The 26556-nt window shown below is 46.8% G+C and overlaps 1 protein-coding gene across 1 annotated transcript in view; it reads right to left on the bottom strand.

Moving 5' to 3' along the window:
• Positions 1-598: 598 nt before the first annotated feature.
• LOC311116245 (contactin-5-like) overlaps positions 599-26556 on the bottom strand; it is a gene marked incomplete at both ends in the record, with an annotated part of 103516 nt that continues 77558 nt past the window's right edge. Inside the window, one exon of the mRNA XM_084191355.1 lies at positions 599-717. Within this exon, the coding sequence (XP_084047481.1) occupies positions 599-717 (119 nt within the window). The remainder of the gene's footprint in view (positions 718-26556) is intronic.

Below are 26556 nucleotides of genomic sequence, written 5' to 3'. Positions count from 1 at the left end.
AGACAGCCAGACCGCCTCAGTAGCAGCTTTCAGGGAATTGTTCACGCTCTGTAGAGCCTCAGAGCTGTGGCCGTCTAGAAGTAGATAGATGCTAGTCTCCAGGCATCTGGAAGTAGTTAGATTCTAGTCGCCAGCCGTCTGGAAGCAGTTAGATGCCAGTCGCCAGCCGTCTGGAAGCAGTTAGATGCCCTATTTCCTAAATAGTGCACTACTTTTGACCAGGCCCATTGGGCACTAAATAGGGAATAGGGTGCCATTTGGGATGCATCCTAAATGATTAAACTAAAAGACTTTCCACAACAATGTACAGTTACAGTACAACACAAGTGATGTTTGGAAAGAAGTGCCAAATTTAAATTAAATCACAAAATGTTTAGATCAGCTCCCGAAAAATGTATACGTAAATAAAAGAGATGAATGTAATTTGTTGACCATCCATTGGTTTGTTGGAGTCAGAAGTGGATCCCCTCAGCAGGCTCCAGTCCTGGTTGGCTTATGGGTAAGGCCAGAGCAAGCAGACAGTCTGAGGAAGGGAGGGATGGAAGAGGGAGGAGTGGTCCCTCCATGTATAGGAGGATGGCAGGATGGAGGAGGAGCCTCACCAGGAAGCTGAAGGCACCAGAGGAACAGAGAGGAGCAGAGCAGTAGTCCATGTCCATGTCAGGCGCCACGGTAGCAGGCTGTGAACCGAACACTGGCCACTCTTCACCCGGACACCTGGGGTGGAGCGGTGGAGGTGATGGGGAGACGGAGGGATGGGGAGAATGGAGGGTGAAGGAGTGGGGAGATGGGGGATGGAGGAATGGGGGGAATGGAGGGTGGAGGAGTGGGGAGATGGGGGATGGAGGTATGGGGGTAGACAGAGGGATGGAGGGATGGGAGACAGAGGGATGGAGGTATGGGAGACAGAGGGATGGAGGTATGGGAGACAGAGGGATGGAGGGATGGAGGTATGGGAGACAGAGGGATGGAGGTATGGGAGAGAGAGGGATGGAGGGATGGAGGTATGGGAGACAGAGGGATGGAGGGATGGAGGTATGGGAGACAGAGGGATGGAGGTATGGGGGTAGACAGAGGGATGGAGGGATGGGAGACAGAGGGATGGAGGTATGGGAGACAGAGGGATGGAGGGATGGAGGTATGGGAGACAGAGGGATGGAGGTATGGGAGACAGAGGGATGGAGGGATGGAGGTATGGGAGACAGAGGGATGGAGGTATGGGAGACAGAGGGACGGAGGGATGGAGGTATGGGAGACAGAGGGATGGAGGTATGGGAGACAGAGGGATGGAGGTATGGGAGACAGAGGGATGGAGGTATGGGAGACAGAGGGATGGAGGGATGGAGGTATGGGAGACAGAGGGATGGAGGGATGGAGGTATGGGAGACAGAGGGATGGAGGGATGGAGGTATGGGAGACAGAGGGATGGAGGTATGGGAGACAGAGGGATGGAGGGATGGAGGTATGGGAGACAGAGGGATGGAGGGATGGAGGTATGGGAGACAGAGGGATGGAGGTATGGGAGACAGAGGGATGGAGGTATGAGAGACAGAGGGACGGAGTGATGGAGGTATGGGAGACAGAGGGATGGAGGTATGGGAGACAGAGGGATGGAGGTATGGGAGACAGAGGGATGGAGGGATGGAGGTATGGGAGACAGAGGGATGGAGGTATGGGAGACAGAGGGATGGAGGTATGGGAAACAGAGGGATGGAGGTATGGGAGACAGAGGGATGGAGGGATGGAGGTATGGGAGACAGAGGGATGGAGGTATGGGAGACAGAGGGATGGAGGGATGGAGGTATGGGAGACAGAGGGATGGAGGTATGGGAGACAGAGGGATGGAGGTATGAGAGACAGAGGGACGGAGTGATGGAGGTATGGGAGACAGAGGGATGGAGGTATGGGAGACAGAGGGATGGAGGTATGGGAGACAGAGGGATGGAGGGATGGAGGTATGGGAGACAGAGGGATGGAGGTATGGGAGACAGAGGGATGGAGGTATGGGAGACAGAGGGATGGAGGGATGGAGGTATGGGAGACAGAGGGATGGAGGTATGGGAGACAGAGGGATGGAGGGATGGAGGTATGGGAGACAGAGGGATGGAGGTATGGGAGACAGAGGGATGGAGGTATGAGAGACAGAGGGACGGAGTGATGGAGGTATGGGAGACAGAGGGATGGAGGTATGGGAGACAGAGGGATGGAGGTATGGGAGACAGAGGGATGGAGGGATGGAGGTATGGGAGACAGAGGGATGGAGGGATGGAGGTATGGGAGACAGAGGGTTGGAGGGATGGGAGACAGAGGGATGGAGGTATGGGAGACAGAGGGATGGAGGTATGGGAGAGAGAGGGATGGAGGTATGGGGGTAGACAGAGGGATGGAGGGATGGGAGACAGAGGGATGGAGGTATGGGAGACAGAGGGATGGAGGGATGGGAGACAGAGGGATGGAGGTATGGGAGACAGAGGGATGGAGGGATGGAGGTATGGGAGACAGAGGGACGGAGGGATGGAGGTATGGGAGACAGAGGGATGGAGGTATGAGAGACAGAGGGATGGAGGGATGGAGGTATGGGAGACAGAGGGACGGAGGGATGGAGGTAGACAGGGATAAAGGGATGTGGGGGTGGGGGTAGACAGGGGGATAAAGGGATGTGGGGGTGGGGGTGGGGGTAGACAGGGATAAAGGGATGTGGGGGGGGGGTAGACAGGGGGGAGAGAACATCTAGTGATTAAAGAGTCCAGACCAGGGAGCCTGGAGTCCAGACCAGCGTTGGGGTCATTTCAATTTCAATTGCAGTCAATTCAGAAAATTAACAAAATTCCAATTCCAAAAATGTTTCATTAAAATGCGTTGAAGAGAATTGGAATTTAAATGTCCGTTTACTTTCTGAATTGACTGGAATTTAAATGGAATTGATTCCAACCCTGGTCCAAATTGAAGATCGCTCCGATTCACTATAGTGCCATCGGTGAAGTGAAACGACATATGTACCAAGTTTCATGATTTTAGGAAAAAGTTAACAATTAGACCGACAACTTGCACATATAGCTTGGACTAAATATACAGTGTAACATTATATTCAGTTAGTATTCCAGAATAGACAACAGACGAATTAGACAGCAGACGAATTAGACAGCAGACGAATTAGACAGCAGACTAATTAGACAGCAGACTAATTAGACAACAGACTAATTAGACAACAGACTAATTAGACAGCAGACGAATTAGACAGCAGACAAATTAGACAGCAGACGAATTAGACAGCAGACTAATTAGACAGCAGACTAATTAGACAACATACTAATTCGACAACAGAATAATTAGACAACAGACTAATTAGCCAGCATGCTAATTACACAACGTACTAATTAGACAACCAACGAATTAGACAGCAGACTAATTAGACAACATACTAATTAGACAACATACTAATTAGACAACCGACGAATTAGACAACAGACGAATTAGACAGCAGACTAATTAGACAACATACTAATTAGACAGCAGACTAATTAGACAACATACTAATTAGACAACAGACGAATTAGACAACAGACTAATTAGCCAGCATGCTAATTACACAACATACTAATTAGACAACAGTCTTCACAACACACTAATTAGACAAAATACCAATTAGACAACAGACTAATTAGACAACAGATGAACAGCCAAACAATTGCAATAAACAGAAACTAATTTTAGTCAGGACTGGTTTCTTCTCACAGAAACAATTTAAGCTAAAATATTCACAAGCACACGCAGCAGTTTGACGTATGCTAATCCTTGACATGAACTCTTAGGGGCTTTGAAACTGCATAAATGAATCTTTCCTCTGGGAGAGAAAGGGAAATAAATACACATTTATGTGTTTGGCCTAAAAAGCTTGTTACTCATGTTTCTACAAATTATGGTAAACTTAACATTTGCTTGTTTGAGACTTACTTGGCTGTGCAGTGGCACAGTTTGTGTGTGTGTGTGTGGGGGGGGGGGGGGGGGGCTGATGTTTGTCTGTTTATGAACTCCTAGCCTGGTGTTCCAGTCTGTTTACTAAATCCTAGCCTGGTGTTCCAGTCTGTTTACTAACTCCTAGCCTGGTGTTCCAGTCTGTTTACTAACTCCTAGCCTGGTGTTCCAGTCTGTTTACTAACTCCCAGCCTGGTGTTCCAGTCAGTCTGTTTACTAACTCCTAGCCTGGTGTTCCAGTCAGTCTGTTTACTAACTCCTAGCCTGGTGTTCCAGTCTGTTTACTAACTCCTAGCCTGGTGTTCCAGTCTGTTTACTAACTCCTAGCCTGGTGTTCCAGTCTGTTTACTAACTCCTAGCCTGGTGTTACAGTCTGTTTACTAACTCCTAGCCTGGTGTTCCAGTCTGTTTACTAACTCCTAGCCTGGTGTTCCAGTCAGTCTGTTTACTAACTCCTAGCCTGGTGTTCCAGTCTGTTTACTAACTCCTACCCTGGTGTTCCAGTCTGTTTACTAACTCCTAGCCTGGTGTTCCAGTCTGTTTACTAACTCCTAGCCTGGTGTTCCAGTCTGTTTACTAACTCCTAGCCTGGTGTTCCAGTCTGTTTACTAACTCCTAGCCTGGTGTTCCAGTCTGTTTACTAACTCCTAGCCTGGTGTTCCAGTCTGTTTACTAACTCCTAGCCTGGTGTTCCATTCTGTTTACTAACTCCTAGCCTGGTGTTCCAGTCAGTCTGTTTACTAACTCCTAGCCTGGTGTTCCAGTCTGTTTACTAACTCCTAGCCTGGTGTTCCATTCTGTTTACTAACTCCTAGCCTGGTGTTCCAGTCAGTCTGTTTACTAACTCCTAGCCTGGTGTTCCAGTCTGTTTACTAACTCCTAGCCTGGTGTTCCAGTCTGTTTACTAACTCCTAGCCTGGTGTTCCAGTCAGTCTGTTTACTAACTCCTAGCCTGGTGTTCCAGTCTGTTTACTAACTCCTAGCCTGGTGTTCCAGTCTGTTTACTAACTCCTAGCCTGGTGTTCCAGTCTGTTTACTAACTCCTAACCTGGTGTTCCAGTCTGTTTACTAACTCCTAGCCTGGTGTTCCAGTCTGTTTACTAACTCCTAGCCTGGTGTTCCAGTCTGTTTACTAACTCCTAGCCTGGTGTTCCAGTCTGTTTACTAACTCCTAGCCTGGTGTTCCAGTCTGTTTACTAACTCCTAGCCTGGTGTTCCAGTCAGTCTGTTTACTAACTCCTAGCCTGGTGTTCCAGTCTGTTTACTAACTCCTAACCTGGTGTTCCAGTCAGTCTGTTTACTAACTCCTAGCCTGGTGTTCCAGTCTGTTTACTAACTCCTAGCCTGGTGTTCCAGTCTGTTTACTAACTCCTAGCCTGGTGTTCCAGTCTGTTTACTAACTCCTAGCCTGGTGTTCCAGTCTGTTTACTAACTCCTAGCCTGGTGTTCCAGTCTGTTTACTAACTCCTAACCTGGTGTTCCAGTCTGTTTACTAACTCCTAGCCTGGTGTTCCAGTCAGTCTGTTTACTAACTCCTAGCCTGGTGTTCATTTTACATTTTACATTTTTTTTTTTTTTTTTTGTGTTCCAGTCTGTTTACTAACTCCTAGCCTGGTGTTCCAGTCTGTTTACTAACTCCTAGCCTGGTGTTCCAGTCTGTTTACTAACTCCTAGCCTGGTGTTCCAGTCTGTTTACTAACTCCTAGCCTGGTGTTCCATTCTGTTTACTAACTCCTAGCCTGGTGTTCCAGTCAGTCTGTTTACTAACTCCTAGCCTGGTGTTCCAGTCTGTTTACTAACTCCTAGCCTGGTGTTCCATTCTGTTTACTAACTCCTAGCCTGGTGTTCCAGTCAGTCTGTTTACTAACTCCTAGCCTGGTGTTCCAGTCTGTTTACTAACTCCTAGCCTGGTGTTCCAGTCTGTTTACTAACTCCTAGCCTGGTGTTCCAGTCAGTCTGTTTACTAACTCCTAGCCTGGTGTTCCAGTCTGTTTACTAACTCCTAGCCTGGTGTTCCAGTCTGTTTACTAACTCCTAGCCTGGTGTTCCAGTCTGTTTACTAACTCCTAACCTGGTGTTCCAGTCTGTTTACTAACTCCTAGCCTGGTGTTCCAGTCTGTTTACTAACTCCTAGCCTGGTGTTCCAGTCTGTTTACTAACTCCTAGCCTGGTGTTCCAGTCTGTTTACTAACTCCTAGCCTGGTGTTCCAGTCTGTTTACTAACTCCTAGCCTGGTGTTCCAGTCTGTTTACTAACTCCTAGCCTGGTGTTCCAGTCTGTTTACTAACTCCTAACCTGGTGTTCCAGTCAGTCTGTTTACTAACTCCTAGCCTGGTGTTCCAGTCTGTTTACTAACTCCTAGCCTGGTGTTCCAGTCAGTCTGTTTACTAACTCCTAGCCTGGTGTTCCAGTCTGTTTACTAACTCCTAGCCTGGTGTTCCAGTCTGTTTACTAACTCCTAGCCTGGTGTTCCAGTCTGTTTACTAACTCCTAACCTGGTGTTCCAGTCTGTTTACTAACTCCTAGCCTGGTGTTCCAGTCTGTTTACTAACTCCTAGCCTGGTGTTCCAGTCTGTTTACTAACTCCTAGCCTGGTGTTCCAGTCTGTTTACTAACTCCTAGCCTGGTGTTCCTTTGTTTACTAACTCCTAGCCTGGTGTTCCAGTCTGTTTACTAACTCCTAGCCTGGTGTTCCAGTCAGTCTGTTTACTAACTCCTAGCCTGGTGTTCATTTTACATTTTACATTTTACATTTTTTTTTTTTTTTTTTTGTGTTCCAGTCTGTTTACTAACTCCTAGCCTGGTGTTCCAGTCTGTTTACTAACTCCTAGCCTGGTGTTCCAGTCTGTTTACTAACTCCTAGCCTGGTGTTCCAGTCTGTTTACTAACTCCTAGCCTGGTGTTCCATTCTGTTTACTAACTCCTAGCCTGGTGTTCCAGTCAGTCTGTTTACTAACTCCTAGCCTGGTGTTCCAGTCTGTTTACTAACTCCTAGCCTGGTGTTCCATTCTGTTTACTAACTCCTAGCCTGGTGTTCCAGTCAGTCTGTTTACTAACTCCTAGCCTGGTGTTCCAGTCTGTTTACTAACTCCTAGCCTGGTGTTCCAGTCTGTTTACTAACTCCTAGCCTGGTGTTCCAGTCAGTCTGTTTACTAACTCCTAGCCTGGTGTTCCAGTCTGTTTACTAACTCCTAGCCTGGTGTTCCAGTCTGTTTACTAACTCCTAGCCTGGTGTTCCAGTCTGTTTACTAACTCCTAACCTGGTGTTCCAGTCTGTTTACTAACTCCTAGCCTGGTGTTCCAGTCTGTTTACTAACTCCTAGCCTGGTGTTCCAGTCTGTTTACTAACTCCTAGCCTGGTGTTCCAGTCTGTTTACTAACTCCTAGCCTGGTGTTCCAGTCTGTTTACTAACTCCTAGCCTGGTGTTCCAGTCTGTTTACTAACTCCTAGCCTGGTGTTCCAGTCTGTTTACTAACTCCTAACCTGGTGTTCCAGTCAGTCTGTTTACTAACTCCTAGCCTGGTGTTCCAGTCTGTTTACTAACTCCTAGCCTGGTGTTCCAGTCAGTCTGTTTACTAACTCCTAGCCTGGTGTTCCAGTCTGTTTACTAACTCCTAGCCTGGTGTTCCAGTCTGTTTACTAACTCCTAGCCTGGTGTTCCAGTCTGTTTACTAACTCCTAACCTGGTGTTCCAGTCTGTTTACTAACTCCTAGCCTGGTGTTCCAGTCTGTTTACTAACTCCTAGCCTGGTGTTCCAGTCTGTTTACTAACTCCTAGCCTGGTGTTCCAGTCTGTTTACTAACTCCTAGCCCGGTGTTCCAGTCTGTTTACTAACTCCTAGCCTGGTGTTCCTTCTGTTTACTAACTCCTAGCCTGGTGTTCCAGTCTGTTTACTAACTCCTAGCCTGGTGTTCCAGTCAGTCTGTTTACTAACTCCTAGCCTGGTGTTCCAGTCTGTTTACTAACTCCTAGCCTGGTGTTCCAGTCTGTTTACTAACTCCTAACCTGGTGTTCCAGTCTGTTTACTAACTCCTAGCCTGGTGTTCCAGTCAGTCTGTTTACTAACTCCTAGCCTGGTGTTCCAGTCTGTTTACTAACTCCTAGCCTGGTGTTCCAGTCTGTTTACTAACCCTAGCCTGGTGTTCCAGTCTGTTTACTAACTCCTAGCCTGGTGTTCCAGTCTGTTTACTAACCCTAGCCTGGTGTTCCAGTCTGTTTACTAACTCCTAGCCTGGTGTTCCAGTCTGTTTACTAACTCCTAGCCTGGTGTTCCAGTCAGTCTGTTTACTAACTCCTAGCCTGGTGTTCCAGTCAGTCTGTTTACTAACTCCTAGCCTGGTGTTCCAGTCTGTTTACTAACTCCTAGCCTGGTGTTCCAGTCTGTTTACTAACTCCTAGCCTGGTGTTCCAGTCTGTTTACTAACTCCTAGCCTGGTGTTCCAGTCTGTTTACTAACTCCTAGCCTGGTGTTCCATTCTGTTTACTAACTCCTAGCCTGGTGTTCCAGTCTGTTTACTAACTCCTAGCCTGGTGTTCCAGTCTGTTTACTAACTCCTAGCCTGGTGTTCCAGTCTGTTTACTAACTCCTAGCCTGGTGTTCCATTCTGTTTACTAACTCCTAGCCTGGTGTTCCAGTCTGTTTACTAACTCCTAGCCTGGTGTTCCAGTCTGTTTACTAACTCCTAGCCTGGTGTTCCAGTCTGTTTACTAACTCCTAGCCTGGTGTTCCAGTCTGTTTACTAACTCCTAGCCTGGTGTTCCAGTCTGTTTACTAACTCCTAGCCTGGTGTTCCAGTCTGTTTACTAACTCCTAGCCTGGTGTTCCAGTCTGTTTACTAACTCCTAGCCTGGTGTTCCAGTCTGTTTACTAACTCCTAGCCTGGTGTTCCAGTCTGTTTACTAACTCCTAGCCTGGTGTTCCAGTCAGTCTGTTTACTAACTCCTAGCCTGGTGTTCCAGTCTGTTTACTAACTCCTAGCCTGGTGTTCCAGTCTGTTTACTAACTCCTAGCCTGGTTTTCCTGTCAGTCTGTTTACTAACTCCTAACCTGGTGTTCCAGTCTGTTTACTAACTCCTAGCCTGGTGTTCCAGTCTGTTTACTAACTCCTAGCCTGGTGTTCCAGTCTGTTTAATAACTCCTAGCCTGGTGTTCCAGTCTGTTTACTAACTCCTAGCCTGGTGTTCCAGTCTGTTTACTAACTCCTAGCCTGGTGTTCCAGTCTGTTTACTAACTCCTAGCCTGGTGTTCCAGTCTGTTTACTAACTCCTAGCCTGGTGTTCCAGTCTGTTTACTAACTCCTACCCTGGTATTCCAGTCTGTTTACTAACTCCTAGCCTGGTGTTCCAGTCTGTTTACTAACTCCTAGCCTGGTGTTCCAGTCAGTCTGTTTACTAACTCCTAGCCTGGTGTTCCAGTCTGTTTACTAACTCCTAGCCTGGTGTTCCAGTCTGTTTACTAACTCCTAGCCTGGTGTTCCAGTCAGTCTGTTTACTAACTCCTAGCCTGGTGTTCCAGTCTGTTTACTAACTCCTAGCCTGGTGTTCCAGTCTGTTTACTAACTCCTAGCCTGGTGTTCCAGTCTGTTTACTAACTCCTAGCCTGGTGTTCCAGTCTGTTTACTAACTCCTAGCCTGGTGTTCCAGTCTGTTTACTAACTCCTAGCCTGGTGTTCCAGTCTGTTTACTAACTCCTAGCCTGGTGTTCCAGTCAGTCTGTTTACTAACTCCTAGCCTGGTGTTCCAGTCTGTTTACTAACTCCTAGCCTGGTTTTCCAGTCTGTTTACTAACTCCTAGCCTGGTGTTCCAGTCTGTTTACTAACTCCTAGCCTGGTGTTCCAGTCTGTTACTAACTCCTAGCCTGGTGTTCCAGTCTGTTTACTAACTCCTAACCTGGTGTTCCAGTCTGTTTACTAACTCCTAGCCTGGTGTTCCAGTCTGTTTACTAACTCCTAGCCTGGTGTTCCAGTCTGTTTACTAACTCCTAGCCTGGTGTTCCAGTCTGTTTACTAACTCCTAGCCTGGTGTTTCAGTCTGTTTACTAACTCCTAGCCTGGTGTTCCAGTCTGTTTACTAACTCCTAGCCTGGTGTTCCAGTCTGTTTACTAACTCCTAGCCTGGTGTTCCAGTCTGTTTACTAACTCCTAGCCTGGTGTTCCAGTCTGTTTACTAACTCCTAGCCTGGTGTTCCAGTCTGTTTACTAACTCCTAGCCTGGTGTTCCAGTCTGTTTACTAACTCCTAGCCTGGTGTTCCAGTCTGTTTACTAACCCTAGCCTGGTGTTCCAGTCTGTTTACTAACTCCTAGCCTTGTGTTCCAGTCTGTTTACTAACCCTAGCCTGGTGTTCCAGTCTGTTTACTAACTCCTAGCCTGGTGTTCCAGTCTGTTTACTAACTCCTAGCCTGGTGTTCCAGTCAGTCTGTTTACTAACTCCTAGCCTGGTGTTCCAGTCAGTCTTTTTACTAACTCCTAGCCTGGTGTTCCAGTCTGTTTACTAACTCCTAGCCTGGTGTTCCAGTCTGTTTACTATCTCCTAGCCTGGTGTTCCAGTCTGTTTACTAACTCCTAGCCTGGTGTTCCAGTCTGTTTACTAACTCCTAGCCTGGTGTTACAGTCTGTTTACTAACTCCTAGCCTGGTGTTCCAGTCAGTCTGTTTACTAACTTCTAGCCTAGTGTTCCAGTCTGTTTACTAACTCCTAGCTTGGTGTTCCAGTCTGTTTACTAACTCCTAGCCTGGTGTTCCAGTCTGTTTACTAACTCCTAGCCTGGTGTTCCAGTCTGTTTACTAACTCCTAACCTGGTGTTCCAGTCAGTCTGTTTACTAACTCCTAGCCTGGTGTTCCAGTCTGTTTACTAACTCCTAGCCTGGTGTTCCAGTCAGTCTGTTTACTAACTCCTAGCCTGGTGTTCCAGTCTGTTTACTAACTCCTAGCCTGGTGTTCCAGTCTGTTTACTAACTCCTAGCCTGGTGTTCCAGTCTGTTTACTAACTCCTAACCTGGTGTTCCAGTCTGTTTACTAACTCCTAGCCTGGTGTTCCAGTCTGTTTACTAACTCCTAGCCTGGTGTTCCAGTCTGTTTACTAACTCCTAGCCTGGTGTTCCAGTCTGTTTACTAACTCCTAGCCCGGTGTTCCAGTCTGTTTACTAACTCCTAGCCTGGTGTTCCTTCTGTTTACTAACTCCTAGCCTGGTGTTCCAGTCTGTTTACTAACTCCTAGCCTGGTGTTCCAGTCAGTCTGTTTACTAACTCCTAGCCTGGTGTTCCAGTCTGTTTACTAACTCCTAGCCTGGTGTTCCAGTCTGTTTACTAACTCCTAACCTGGTGTTCCAGTCTGTTTACTAACTCCTAGCCTGGTGTTCCAGTCAGTCTGTTTACTAACTCCTAGCCTGGTGTTCCAGTCTGTTTACTAACTCCTAGCCTGGTGTTCCAGTCTGTTTACTAACCCTAGCCTGGTGTTCCAGTCTGTTTACTAACTCCTAGCCTGGTGTTCCAGTCTGTTTACTAACCCTAGCCTGGTGTTCCAGTCTGTTTACTAACTCCTAGCCTGGTGTTCCAGTCTGTTTACTAACTCCTAGCCTGGTGTTCCAGTCAGTCTGTTTACTAACTCCTAGCCTGGTGTTCCAGTCAGTCTGTTTACTAACTCCTAGCCTGGTGTTCCAGTCTGTTTACTAACTCCTAGCCTGGTGTTCCAGTCTGTTTACTAACTCCTAGCCTGGTGTTCCAGTCTGTTTACTAACTCCTAGCCTGGTGTTCCAGTCTGTTTACTAACTCCTAGCCTGGTGTTCCATTCTGTTTACTAACTCCTAGCCTGGTGTTCCAGTCTGTTTACTAACTCCTAGCCTGGTGTTCCAGTCTGTTTACTAACTCCTAGCCTGGTGTTCCAGTCTGTTTACTAACTCCTAGCCTGGTGTTCCATTCTGTTTACTAACTCCTAGCCTGGTGTTCCAGTCTGTTTACTAACTCCTAGCCTGGTGTTCCAGTCTGTTTACTAACTCCTAGCCTGGTGTTCCAGTCTGTTTACTAACTCCTAGCCTGGTGTTCCAGTCTGTTTACTAACTCCTAGCCTGGTGTTCCAGTCTGTTTACTAACTCCTAGCCTGGTGTTCCAGTCTGTTTACTAACTCCTAGCCTGGTGTTCCAGTCTGTTTACTAACTCCTAGCCTGGTGTTCCAGTCTGTTTACTAACTCCTAGCCTGGTGTTCCAGTCTGTTTACTAACTCCTAGCCTGGTGTTCCAGTCAGTCTGTTTACTAACTCCTAGCCTGGTGTTCCAGTCTGTTTACTAACTCCTAGCCTGGTGTTCCAGTCTGTTTACTAACTCCTAGCCTGGTTTTCCTGTCAGTCTGTTTACTAACTCCTAACCTGGTGTTCCAGTCTGTTTACTAACTCCTAGCCTGGTGTTCCAGTCTGTTTACTAACTCCTAGCCTGGTGTTCCAGTCTGTTTAATAACTCCTAGCCTGGTGTTCCAGTCTGTTTACTAACTCCTAGCCTGGTGTTCCAGTCTGTTTACTAACTCCTAGCCTGGTGTTCCAGTCTGTTTACTAACTCCTAGCCTGGTGTTCCAGTCTGTTTACTAACTCCTAGCCTGGTGTTCCAGTCTGTTTACTAACTCCTACCCTGGTATTCCAGTCTGTTTACTAACTCCTAGCCTGGTGTTCCAGTCTGTTTACTAACTCCTAGCCTGGTGTTCCAGTCAGTCTGTTTACTAACTCCTAGCCTGGTGTTCCAGTCTGTTTACTAACTCCTAGCCTGGTGTTCCAGTCTGTTTACTAACTCCTAGCCTGGTGTTCCAGTCAGTCTGTTTACTAACTCCTAGCCTGGTGTTCCAGTCTGTTTACTAACTCCTAGCCTGGTGTTCCAGTCTGTTTACTAACTCCTAGCCTGGTGTTCCAGTCTGTTTACTAACTCCTAGCCTGGTGTTCCAGTCTGTTTACTAACTCCTAGCCTGGTGTTCCAGTCTGTTTACTAACTCCTAGCCTGGTGTTCCAGTCTGTTTACTAACTCCTAGCCTGGTGTTCCAGTCAGTCTGTTTACTAACTCCTAGCCTGGTGTTCCAGTCTGTTTACTAACTCCTAGCCTGGTGTTCCAGTCTGTTTACTAACTCCTAGCCTGGTGTTCCAGTCTGTTACTAACTCCTAGCCTGGTGTTCCAGTCTGTTTACTAACTCCTAACCTGGTGTTCCAGTCTGTTTACTAACTCCTAGCCTGGTGTTCCAGTCTGTTTACTAACTCCTAGCCTGGTGTTCCAGTCTGTTTACTAACTCCTAGCCTGGTGTTCCAGTCTGTTTACTAACTCCTAGCCTGGTGTTTCAGTCTGTTTACTAACTCCTAGCCTGGTGTTCCAGTCTGTTTACTAACTCCTAGCCTGGTGTTCCAGTCTGTTTACTAACTCCTAGCCTGGTGTTCCAGTCTGTTTACTAACTCCTAGCCTGGTGTTCCAGTCTGTTTACTAACTCCTAGCCTGGTGTTCCAGTCTGTTTACTAACTCCTAGCCTGGTGTTCCAGTCTGTTTACTAACTCCTAGCCTGGTGTTCCAGTCTGTTTACTAACCCTAGCCTGGTGTTCCAGTCTGTTTACTAACTCCTAGCCTTGTGTTCCAGTCTGTTTACTAACCCTAGCCTGGTGTTCCAGTCTGTTTACTAACTCCTAGCCTGGTGTTCCAGTCTGTTTACTAACTCCTAGCCTGGTGTTCCAGTCAGTCTGTTTACTAACTCCTAGCCTGGTGTTCCAGTCAGTCTTTTACTAACTCCTAGCCTGGTGTTCCAGTCTGTTTACTAACTCCTAGCCTGGTGTTCCAGTCTGTTTACTATCTCCTAGCCTGGTGTTCCAGTCTGTTTACTAACTCCTAGCCTGGTGTTCCAGTCTGTTTACTAACTCCTAGCCTGGTGTTACAGTCTGTTTACTAACTCCTAGCCTGGTGTTCCAGTCAGTCTGTTTACTAACTTCTAGCCTAGTGTTCCAGTCTGTTTACTAACTCCTAGCTTGGTGTTCCAGTCTGTTTACTAACTCCTAGCCTGGTGTTCCAGTCTGTTTACTAACTCCTAAACTGGTGTTCCAGTCTGTTTACTAACTCCTAGCCTGGTGTTCCAGTCTGTTTACTAACTCCTAGACTGGTGTTCCAGTCTGTTTACTAACTCCTAGCCTGGTGTTCCATTCTGTTTACTAACTCCTAGCCTGGTGTTCCAGTCTGTTTACTAACTCCTAGCCTGGTGTTCCAGTCAGTCTGTTTACTAACTCCTAGCCTGGTGTTCCAGTCTGTTTACTAACTCCTAGCCTGGTTTTCCAGTCTGTTTACTAACTCCTAGCCTGGTGTTCCATTCTGTTTACTAACTCCTAGCCTGGTGTTCCAGTCTGTTTACTAACTCCTAGCCTGGTGTTCCAGTCAGTCTGTTTACTAACTCCTAGCCTGGTGTTCCAGTCTGTTTACTAACTCCTAGCCTGGTTTTCCAGTCTGTTTACTAACTCCTAGCCTGGTGTTCCAGTCTGTTTACTAACTCCTAGCCTGGTGTTCCAGTCTGTTACTAACTCCTAGCCTGGTGTTCCAGTCTGTTTACTAACTCCTAACCTGGTGTTCCAGTCTGTTTACTAACTCCTAGCCTGGTGTTCCAGTCTGTTTACTAACTCCTAGCCTGGTGTTCCAGTCTGTTTACTAACTCCTAGCCTGGTGTTCCAGTCTGTTTACTAACTCCTAGCCTGGTGTTTCAGTCTGTTTACTAACTCCTAGCCTGGTGTTCCAGTCTGTTTACTAACTCCTAGCCTGGTGTTCCAGTCTGTTTACTAACTCCTAGCCTGGTGTTCCAGTCTGTTTACTAACTCCTAGCCTGGTGTTCCAGTCTGTTTACTAACTCCTAGCCTGGTGTTCCAGTCTGTTTACTAACTCCTAGCCTGGTGTTCCAGTCTGTTTACTAACTCCTAGCCTGGTGTTCCAGTCTGTTTACTAACCCTAGCCTGGTGTTCCAGTCTGTTTACTAACTCCTAGCCTTGTGTTCCAGTCTGTTTACTAACCCTAGCCTGGTGTTCCAGTCTGTTTACTAACTCCTAGCCTGGTGTTCCAGTCTGTTTACTAACTCCTAGCCTGGTGTTCCAGTCAGTCTGTTTACTAACTCCTAGCCTGGTGTTCCAGTCAGTCTTTTTACTAACTCCTAGCCTGGTGTTCCAGTCTGTTTACTAACTCCTAGCCTGGTGTTCCAGTCTGTTTACTATCTCCTAGCCTGGTGTTCCAGTCTGTTTACTAACTCCTAGCCTGGTGTTCCAGTCTGTTTACTAACTCCTAGCCTGGTGTTCCAGTCTGTTTACTAACTCCTAGCCTGGTGTTCCAGTCAGTCTGTTTACTAACTTCTAGCCTAGTGTTCCAGTCTGTTTACTAACTCCTAGCTTGGTGTTCCAGTCTGTTTACTAACTCCTAGCCTGGTGTTCCAGTCTGTTTACTAACTCCTAGCCTGGTGTTCCAGTCTGTTTACTAACTCCTAGCCTGGTGTTCCAGTCTGTTTACTAACTCCTAGACTGGTGTTCCAGTCTGTTTACTAACTCCTAGCCTGGTGTTCCATTCTGTTTACTAACTCCTAGCCTGGTGTTCCAGTCAGTCTGTTTACTAACTCCTAGCCTGGTGTTCCAGTCTGTTTACTAACTCCTAGCCTGGTGTTCCATTCTGTTTACTAACTCCTAGCCTGGTGTTCCAGTCAGTCTGTTTACTAACTCCTAACCTGGTGTTCCAGTCTGTTTACTAACTCCTAGCCTGGTGTTCCAGTCTGTTTACTAACTCCTAGCCTGGTGTTCCAGTCAGTCTGTTTACTAACTCCTAGCCTGGTGTTCCAGTCAGTCTGTTTACTAACTCCTAGCCTGGTGTTCCAGTCAGTCTGTTTACTAACTCCTAGCCTGGGGTTCCAGTCTGTTTACTAACTCCTAGCCTGGTGTTCCAGTCTGTTTACTAACTCCTAGCCTGGTGTTCCAGTCTGTTTACTAACTCCTAACCTGGTGTTCCAGTCTGTTTACTAACTCCTAGCCTGGTGTTCCAGTCTGTTTACTAACTCCTAGCCTGGTGTTCCAGTCTGTTTACTAACTCCTAGCCTGATGTTCCAGTCTGTTTACTAACTCCTAGCCTGGTGTTCCAGTCTGTTTACTAACTCCTAGCCTGGTGTTCCAGTCAGTCTGTTTACTAACTCCTAGCCTGGTGTTCCAGTCTGTTTACTAACTCCTAACCTGGTGTTCCAGTCAGTCTGTTTACTAACTCCTAGCCTGGTGTTCCAGTCTGTTTACTAACTCCTAGCCTGGTGTTCCAGTCTGTTTACTAACTCCTAGCCTGGTGTTCCAGTCTGTTTACTAACTCCTAGCCTGGTGTTCCAGTCTGTTTACTAACTCCTAGCCTGGTGTTCCAGTCTGTTTACTAACTCCTAACCTGGTGTTCCAGTCTGTTTACTAACTCCTAGCCTGGTGTTCCAGTCAGTCTGTTTACTAACTCCTAGCCTGGTGTTCCAGTCTGTTTACTAACTCCTAGCCTGGTGTTCCAGTCTGTTTACTAACTCCTAGCCTGGTGTTCCAGTCTGTTTAATAACTCCTAGCCTGGTGTTCCAGTCTGTTTACTAACTCCTAGCCTGGTGTTCCATTCTGTTTACTAACTCCTAGCCTGGTGTTCCAGTCAGTCTGTTTACTAACTCCTAGCCTGGTGTTCCAGTCTGTTTACTAACTCCTAGCCTGGTGTTCCATTCTGTTTACTAACTCCTAGCCTGGTGTTCCAGTCAGTCTGTTTACTAACTCCTAGCCTGGTGTTCCAGTCTGTTTACTAACTCCTAGCCTGGTGTTCCATTCTGTTTACTAACTCCTAGCCTGGTGTTCCAGTCAGTCTGTTTACTAACTCCTAGCCTGGTGTTCCAGTCTGTTTACTAACTCCTAGCCTGGTGTTCCAGTCTGTTTACTAACTCCTAGCCTGGTGTTCCAGTCTGTTTACTAACTCCTAACCTGGTGTTCCAGTCTGTTTACTAACTCCTAGCCTGGTGTTCCAGTCTGTTTACTAACTCCTAGCCTGGTGTTCCAGTCTGTTTACTAACTCCTAGCCTGGTGTTCCAGTCTGTTTACTAACTCCTAGCCTGGTGTTCCAGTCAGTCTGTTTACTAACTCCTAGCCTGTTGTTCCAGTCTGTTTACTAACTCCTAACCTGGTGTTCCAGTCAGTCTGTTTACTAACTCCTAGCCTGGTGTTCCAGTCTGTTTACTAACTCCTAGCCTGGTGTTCCAGTCTGTTTACTAACTCCTAGCCTGGTGTTCCAGTCTGTTTACTAACTCCTAGCCTGGTGTTCCAGTCTGTTTACTAACTCCTAGCCTGGTGTTCCAGTCTGTTTACTAACTCCTAACCTGGTGTTCCAGTCTGTTTACTAACTCCTAGCCTGGTGTTCCAGTCAGTCTGTTTACTAACTCCTAGCCTGGTGTTCCAGTCTGTTTACTAACTCCTAGCCTGGTGTTCCAGTCTGTTTACTAACTCCTAGCCTGGTGTTCCAGTCTGTTTACTAACTCCTAGCCTGGTGTTCCTTCTGTTTACTAACTCCTAGCCTGGTGTTCCAGTCTGTTTACTAACTCCTAGCCTGGTGTTCCAGTCAGTCTGTTTACTAACTCCTAGCCTGGTGTTCCAGTCTGTTTACTAACTCCTAGCCTGGTGTTCCAGTCTGTTTACTAACTCCTAACCTGGTGTTCCAGTCTGTTTACTAACTCCTAGCCTGGTGTTCCAGTCAGTCTGTTTACTAACTCCTAGCCTGGTGTTCCAGTCTGTTTACTAACTCCTAGCCTGGTGTTCCAGTCTGTTTACTAACCCTAGCCTGGTGTTCCAGTCTGTTTACTAACTCCTAGCCTGGTGTTCCAGTCTGTTTACTAACCCTAGCCTGGTGTTCCAGTCTGTTTACTAACTCCTAGCCTGGTGTTCCAGTCTGTTTACTAACTCCTAGACTGGTGTTCCAGTCAGTCTGTTTACTAACTCCTAGCCTGGTGTTCCAGTCAGTCTGTTTACTAACTCCTAGCCTGGTGTTCCAGTCTGTTTACTAACTCCTAGCCTGGTGTTCCAGTCTGTTTACTAACTCCTAGCCTGGTGTTCCAGTCTGTTTACTAACTCCTAGCCTGGTGTTCCAGTCTGTTTACTAACTCCTAGACTGGTGTTCCAGTCTGTTTACTAACTCCTAGCCTGGTGTTCCATTCTGTTTACTAACTCCTAGCCTGGTGTTCCAGTCAGTCTGTTTACTAACTCCTAGCCTGGTGTTCCAGTCTGTTTACTAACTCCTAGCCTGGTGTTCCATTCTGTTTACTAACTCCTAGCCTGGTGTTCCAGTCAGTCTGTTTACTAACTCCTAGCCTGGTGTTCCAGTCTGTTTACTAACTCCTAGCCTGGTGTTCCAGTCTGTTTACTAACTCCTAGCCTGGTGTTCCAGTCAGTCTGTTTACTAACTCCTAGCCTGGTGTTCCAGTCAGTCTGTTTACTAACTCCTAGCCTGGTGTTCCAGTCAGTCTGTTTACTAACTCCTAGCCTGGTGTTCCAGTCTGTTTACTAACTCCTAGCCTGGTGTTCCAGTCTGTTTACTAACTCCTAGCCTGGTGTTCCAGTCTGTTTACTAACTCCTAACCTGGTGTTCCAGTCTGTTTACTAACTCCTAACCTGGTGTTCCAGTCTGTTTACTAACTCCTAGCCTGGTGTTCCAGTCTGTTTACTAACTCCTAGCCTGGTGTTCCAGTCTGTTTACTAACTCCTAGCCTGGTGTTCCAGTCTGTTTACTAACTCCTAGCCTGGTGTTCCAGTCTGTTTACTAACTCCTAGCCTGGTGTTCCAGTCTGTTTACTAACTCCTAGCCTGGTGTTCCAGTCTGTTTACTAACTCCTAGCCTGGTGTTCCAGTCAGTCTGTTTACTAACTCCTAGCCTGGTGTTCCAGTCTGTTTACTAACTCCTAACCTGGTGTTCCAGTCAGTCTGTTTACTAACTCCTAGCCTGGTGTTCCAGTCTGTTTACTAACTCCTAGCCTGGTGTTCCAGTCTGTTTACTAACTCCTAGCCTGGTGTTCCAGTCTGTTTACTAACTCCTAGCCTGGTGTTCCAGTCTGTTTACTAACTCCTAGCCTGGTGTTCCAGTCTGTTTACTAACTCCTAACCTGGTGTTCCAGTCTGTTTACTAACTCCTAGCCTGGTGTTCCAGTCAGTCTGTTTACTAACTCCTAGCCTGGTGTTCCAGTCTGTTTACTAACTCCTAGCCTGGTGTTCCAGTCTGTTTACTAACTCCTAGCCTGGTGTTCCAGTCTGTTTACTAACTCCTAGCCTGGTGTTCCAGTCTGTTTACTAACTCCTAGCCTGGTGTTCCAGTCTGTTTACTAACTCCTAGCCTGGTGTTCCAGTCAGTCTGTTTACTAACTCCTAGCCTGGTGTTCCAGTCTGTTTACTAACTCCTAGCCTGGTGTTCCAGTCTGTTTACTAACTCCTAGCCTGGTGTTCAAATCTGTTTACTAACTCCTAACCTGGTGTTCCAGTCTGTTTACTAACTCCTAGCCTGGTGTTCCAGTCTGTTTACTAACTCCTAGCCTGGTGTTCCAGTCTGTTTACTAACTCCTAGTTTGGTGTTCCAGTCTGTTTACTAACTCCTAGCCTGGTGTTCCAGTCTGTTTACTAACTCCTAGCCTGGTGTTCCAGTCAGTCTGTTTACTAACTCCTAGCCTGGTGTTCCAGTCTGTTTACTAACTCCTAACCTGGTGTTCCAGTCAGTCTGTTTACTAACTCCTAGCCTGGTGTTCCAGTCTGTTTACTAACTCCTAGCCTGGTGTTCCAGTCTGTTTACTAACTCCTAGCCTGGTGTTCCAGTCTGTTTACTAACTCCTAGCCTGGTGTTCCAGTCTGTTTACTAACTCCTAGCCTGGTGTTCCAGTCTGTTTACTAACTCCTAACCTGGTGTTCCAGTCTGTTTACTAACTCCTAGCCTGGTGTTCCAGTCAGTCTGTTTACTAACTCCTAGCCTGGTGTTCCAGTCTGTTTACTAACTCCTAGCCTGGTGTTCCAGTCTGTTTACTAACTCCTAGCCTGGTGTTCCAGTCTGTTTACTAACTCCTAGCCTGGTGTTCCTTTGTTTACTAACTCCTAGCCTGGTGTTCCAGTCTGTTTACTAACTCCTAGCCTGGTGTTCCAGTCAGTCTGTTTACTAACTCCTAGCCTGGTGTTCCAGTCTGTTTACTAACTCCTAGCCTGGTGTTCCAGTCTGTTTACTAACTCCTAACCTGGTGTCCCAGTCTGTTTACTAACTCCTAGCCTGGTGTTCCAGTCAGTCTGTTTACTAACTCCTAGCCTGGTGTTCCAGTCTGTTTACTAACTCCTAGCCTGGTGTTCCAGTCTGTTTTCTAACCCTAGCCTGGTGTTCCAGTCTGTTTACTAACTCCTAGCCTGGTGTTCCAGTCTGTTTACTAACCCTAGCCTGGTGTTCCAGTCTGTTTACTAACTCCTAGCCTGGTGTTCCAGTCTGTTTACTAACTCCTAGACTGGTGTTCAAGTCAGTCTGTTTACTAATTCCTAGCCTGGTGTTCCAGTCAGTCTGTTTACTAACTCCTAGCCTGGTGTTCCAGTCTGTTTACTAACTCCTAGCCTGGTGTTCCAGTCTGTTTACTAACTCCTAGCCTGGTGTTCCAGTCTGTTTACTAACTCCTAGCCTGGTGTTCCAGTCTGTTTACTAACTCCTAGCCTGGTGTTCCAGTCTGTTTACTAACTCCTAGACTGGTGTTCCAGTCTGTTTACTAACTCCTAGCCTGGTGTTCCATTCTGTTTACTAACTCCTAGCCTGGTGATCCAGTCAGTCTGTTTACTAACTCCTAGCCTGGTGTTCCAGTCTGTTTACTAACTCCTAGCCTGGTGTTCCATTCTGTTTACTAACTCCTAGCCTGGTGTTCCAGTCAGTCTGTTTACTAACTCCTAGCCTGGTGTTCCAGTCTGTTTACTAACTCCTAGCCTGGTGTTCCAGTCTGTTTACTAACTCCTAGCCTGGTGTTCCAGTCAGTCTGTTTACTAACTCCTAGCCTGGTGTTCCAGTCAGTCTGTTTACTAACTCCTAGCCTGGTGTTCCAGTCAGTCTGTTTACTAACTCCTAGCCTGGTGTTCCAGTCTGTTTACTAACTCCTAGCCTGGTGTTCCAGTCTGTTTACTAACTCCTAGCCTGGTGTTCCAGTCTGTTTACTAACTCCTAACCTGGTGTTCCAGTCTGTTTACTAACTCCTAACCTGGTGTTCCAGTCTGTTTACTAACTCCTAGCCTGGTGTTCCAGTCTGTTTACTAACTCCTAGCCTGGTGTTCCAGTCTGTTTACTAACTCCTAGCCTGGTGTTCCAGTCTGTTTACTAACTCCTAGCCTGGTGTTCCAGTCTGTTTACTAACTCCTAGCCTGGTGTTCCAGTCTGTTTACTAACTCCTAGCCTGGTGTTCCAGTCTGTTTACTAACTCCTAGCCTGGTGTTCCAGTCAGTCTGTTTACTAACTCCTAGCCTGGTGTTCCAGTCTGTTTACTAACTCCTAACCTGGTGTTCCAGTCAGTCTGTTTACTAACTCCTAGCCTGGTGTTCCAGTCTGTTTACTAACTCCTAGCCTGGTGTTCCAGTCTGTTTACTAACTCCTAGCCTGGTGTTCCAGTCTGTTTACTAACTCCTAGCCTGGTGTTCCAGTCTGTTTACTAACTCCTAGCCTGGTGTTCCAGTCTGTTTACTAACTCCTAACCTGGTGTTCCAGTCTGTTTACTAACTCCTAGCCTGGTGTTCCAGTCAGTCTGTTTACTAACTCCTAGCCTGGTGTTCCAGTCTGTTTACTAACTCCTAGCCTGGTGTTCCAGTCTGTTTACTAACTCCTAGCCTGGTGTTCCAGTCTGTTTACTAACTCCTAGCCTGGTGTTCCAGTCTGTTTACTAACTCCTAGCCTGGTGTTCCATTCTGTTTACTAACTCCTAGCCTGGTGTTCCAGTCAGTCTGTTTACTAACTCCTAGCCTGGTGTTCCAGTCTGTTTACTAACTCCTAGCCTGGTGTTCCATTCTGTTTACTAACTCCTAGCCTGGTGTTCCAGTCAGTCTGTTTACTAACTCCTAGCCTGGTGTTCCAGTCTGTTTACTAACTCCTAGCCTGGTGTTCCAGTCTGTTTACTAACTCCTAGCCTGGTGTTCCAGTCAGTCTGTTTACTAACTCCTAGCCTGGTGTTCCAGTCTGTTTACTAACTCCTAGCCTGGTGTTCCAGTCTGTTTACTAACTCCTAGCCTGGTGTTCCAGTCTGTTTACTAACTCCTAACCTGGTGTTCCAGTCTGTTTACTAACTCCTAGCCTGGTGTTCCAGTCTGTTTACTAACTCCTAGCCTGGTGTTCCAGTCTGTTTACTAACTCCTAGCCTGGTGTTCCAGTCTGTTTACTAACTCCTAGCCTGGTGTTCCAGTCTGTTTACTAACTCCTAGCCTGGTGTTCCAGTCAGTCTGTTTACTAACTCCTAGCCTGGTGTTCCAGTCTGTTTACTAACTCCTAACCTGGTGTTCCAGTCAGTCTGTTTACTAACTCCTAGCCTGGTGTTCCAGTCTGTTTACTAACTCCTAGCCTGGTGTTCCAGTCTGTTTACTAACTCCTAGCCTGGTGTTCCAGTCTGTTTACTAACTCCTAGCCTGGTGTTCCAGTCTGTTTACTAACTCCTAGCCTGGTGTTCCAGTCTGTTTACTAACTCCTAACCTGGTGTTCCAGTCTGTTTACTAACTCCTAGCCTGGTGTTCCAGTCAGTCTGTTTACTAACTCCTAGCCTGGTGTTCCAGTCTGTTTACTAACTCCTAGCCTGGTGTTCCAGTCTGTTTACTAACTCCTAGCCTGGTGTTCCAGTCTGTTTACTAACTCCTAGCCTGGTGTTCCAGTCTGTTTACTAACTCCTAGCCTGGTGTTCCATTCTGTTTACTAACTCCTAGCCTGGTGTTCCAGTCAGTCTGTTTACTAACTCCTAGCCTGGTGTTCCAGTCTGTTTACTAACTCCTAGCCTGGTGTTCCATTCTGTTTACTAACTCCTAGCCTGGTGTTCCAGTCAGTCTGTTTACTAACTCCTAGCCTGGTGTTCCAGTCTGTTTACTAACTCCTAGCCTGGTGTTCCAGTCTGTTTACTAACTCCTAGCCTGGTGTTCCAGTCAGTCTGTTTACTAACTCCTAGCCTGGTGTTCCAGTCTGTTTACTAACTCCTAGCCTGGTGTTCCAGTCTGTTTACTAACTCCTAGCCTGGTGTTCCAGTCTGTTTACTAACTCCTAACCTGGTGTTCCAGTCTGTTTACTAACTCCTAGCCTGGTGTTCCAGTCTGTTTACTAACTCCTAGCCTGGTGTTCCAGTCTGTTTACTAACTCCTAGCCTGGTGTTCCAGTCTGTTTACTAACTCCTAGCCTGGTGTTCCAGTCTGTTTACTAACTCCTAGCCTGGTGTTCCAGTCAGTCTGTTTACTAACTCCTAGCCTGGTGTTCCAGTCTGTTTACTAACTCCTAACCTGGTGTTCCAGTCAGTCTGTTTACTAACTCCTAGCCTGGTGTTCCAGTCTGTTTACTAACTCCTAGCCTGGTGTTCCAGTCTGTTTACTAACTCCTAGCCTGGTGTTCCAGTCTGTTTACTAACTCCTAGCCTGGTGTTCCAGTCTGTTTACTAACTCCTAGCCTGGTGTTCCAGTCTGTTTACTAACTCCTAACCTGGTGTTCCAGTCTGTTTACTAACTCCTAGCCTGGTGTTCCAGTCAGTCTGTTTACTAACTCCTAGCCTGGTGTTCCAGTCTGTTTACTACCTCCTAGCCTGGTGTTCCAGTCTGTTTACTAACTCCTAGCCTGGTGTTCCAGTCTGTTTACTAACTCCTAGCCTGGTGTTCCTTCTGTTTACTAACTCCTAGCCTGGTGTTCCAGTCTGTTTACTAACTCCTAGCCTGGTGTTCCAGTCAGTCTGTTTACTAACTCCTAGCCTGGTGTTCCAGTCTGTTTACTAACTCCTAGCCTGGTGTTCCAGTCTGTTTACTAACTCCTAACCTGGTGTTCCAGTCTGTTTACTAACTCCTAGCCTGGTGTTCCAGTCAGTCTGTTTACTAACTCCTAGCCTGGTGTTCCAGTCAGTCTGTTTACTAACTCCTAGCCTGGTGTTCCAGTCTGTTTACTAACTCCTAGCCTGGTGTTCCAGTCTGTTTACTAACTCCTAGCCTGGTGTTCCAGTCTGTTTACTAACTCCTAGCCTGGTGTTCCAGTCTGTTTACTAACTCCTAGCCTGGTGTTCCATTCTGTTTACTAACTCCTAGCCTGGTGTTCCAGTCTGTTTACTAACTCCTAGCCTGGTGTTCCAGTCTGTTTACTAACTCCTAGCCTGGTGTTCCAGTCTGTTTACTAACTCCTAGCCTGGTGTTCCAGTCTGTTTACTAACTCCTAGCCTGGTGTTCCAGTCTGTTTACTAACTCCTAGCCTGGTGTTCCAGTCTGTTTACTAACTCCTAGCCTGGTGTTCCAGTCTGTTTACTAACTCCTAGCCTGGTGTTCCAGTCTGTTTACTAACTCCTAGCCTGGTGTTCCAGTCTGTTTACTAACTCCTAGCCTGGTGTTCCAGTCTGTTTACTAACTCCTAGCCTGGTGTTCCAGTCTGTTTACTAACTCCTAGCCTGGTGTTCCAGTCAGTCTGTTTACTAACTCCTAGCCTGGTGTTCCAGTCTGTTTACTAACTCCTAGCCTGGTGTTCCAGTCTGTTTACTAACTCCTAGCCTGGTTTTCCTGTCAGTCTGTTTACTAACTCCTAACCTGGTGTTCCAGTCTGTTTACTAACTCCTAGCCTGGTGTTCCAGTCTGTTTACTAACTCCTAGCCTGGTGTTCCAGTCTGTTTACTAACTCCTAGCCTGGTGTTCCAGTCTGTTTACTAACTCCTAGCCTGGTGTTCCAGTCTGTTTACTAACTCCTAGCCTGGTGTTCCAGTCTGTTTACTAACTCCTAGCCTGGTGTTCCAGTCTGTTTACTAACTCCTAGCCTGGTGTTCCAGTCTGTTTACTAACTCCTAGCCTGGTGTTCCAGTCTGTTTACTAACTCCTAGCCTGGTGTTCCAGTCAGTCTGTTTACTAACTCCTAGCCTGGTGTTCCAGTCTGTTTACTAACTCCTAGCCTGGTGTTCCAGTCTGTTTACTAACTCCTAGCCTGGTGTTCCAGTCTGTTTACTAACTCCTAGCCTGGTGTTCCAGTCTGTTTACTAACTCCTAGCCTGGTGTTCCAGTCTGTTTACTAACTCCTAGCCTGGTGTTCCAGTCTGTTTACTAACTCCTAGCCTGGTGTTCCAGTCAGTCTGTTTACTAACTCCTAGCCTGGTGTTCCAGTCTGTTTACTAACTCCTAGCCTGGTGTTCCAGTCTGTTTACTAACTCCTAGCCTGGTGTTCCAGTCTGTTTACTAACTCCTAGCCTGGTGTTCCAATCTGTTACTAACTCCTAGCCTGGTGTTCCAGTCTGTTTACTAACTCCTAACCTGGTGTTCCAGTCTGTTTACTAACTCCTAGCCTGGTGTTCCAGTCTGTTTACTAACTCCTAACCTGGTGTTCCAGTCTGTTTACTAACTCCTAGCCTGGTGTTCCAGTCTGTTTACTAACTCCTAGCCTGGTGTTCCAGTCTGTTTACTAACTCCTAGCCTGGTGTTCCAGTCTGTTTACTAACTCCTAGCCTGGTGTTCCAGTCTGTTTACTAACTCCTAGCCTGGTGTTCCAGTCTGTTTACTAACTCCTAGCCTGGTGTTCCAGTCTGTTTACTAACTCCTAGCCTGGTGTTCCAGTCTGTTTACTAACTCCTACCCTGGAGTTCCAGTCTGTTTAGTAACTCCTAGCCTGGTGTTCCAGTCTGTTTACTAACTCCTAGCCTGGTGTTCCAGTCTGTTTACTAACTCCTAGCCTGGTGTTCCAGTCTGTTTACTAACTCCTAGCCTGGTGTTCCAGTCTGTTTACTAACTCCTAGCCTGGTGTTCCAGTCTGTTTACTAACTCCTAGCCTGGTGTTCCAGTCTGTTTACTAACTCCTAGCCTGGTGTTCCAGTCTGTTTACTAACTCCTAGCCTGGTGTTCCAGTCAGTCTGTTTACTAACTCCTAACCTGGTGTTCCAGTCTGTTTACTAACTCCTAGCCTGGTGTTCCAGTCTGTTTACTAACTCCTAGCCTGGTGTTCCAGTCTGTTTACTAACTCCTACCCTGGTATTCCATTCTGTTTACTAACTCCTAGCCTGGTGTTCCAGTCTGTTTACTAACTCCTAGCCTGGTGTTCCAGTCAGTCTGTTTACTAACTCCTAGCCTGGTGTTCCAGTCAGTCTGTTTACTAACTCCTAGCCTGGTGTTCCAGTCTGTTTACTAACTCCTAGCCTGGTGTTCCAGTCTGTTTACTAACTCCTAGCCTGGTGTTCCAGTCTGTTTACTAACTCCTAGCCTGGTATTCCAGTCTGTTTACTAACTCCTAGCCTGGTGTTCCAGTCTGTTTACTAACTCCTAGCCTGGTGTTCCAGTCTGTTTACTAACTCCTAGCCTGGTGTTCCAGTCAGTCTGTTTACTAACTCCTAGCCTGGTGTTCCAGTCTGTTTAGTAACTCCTAACCTGGTGTTCC

Source organism: Coregonus lavaretus (assembly GCF_964263955.1).
Source record: "Coregonus lavaretus genome assembly, contig: HAP1_SCAFFOLD_843, whole genome shotgun sequence".
NCBI lineage: Eukaryota > Metazoa > Chordata > Actinopteri > Salmoniformes > Salmonidae > Coregonus > Coregonus lavaretus.
This window is presented reverse-complemented; position numbering and strand designations above follow the sequence as displayed.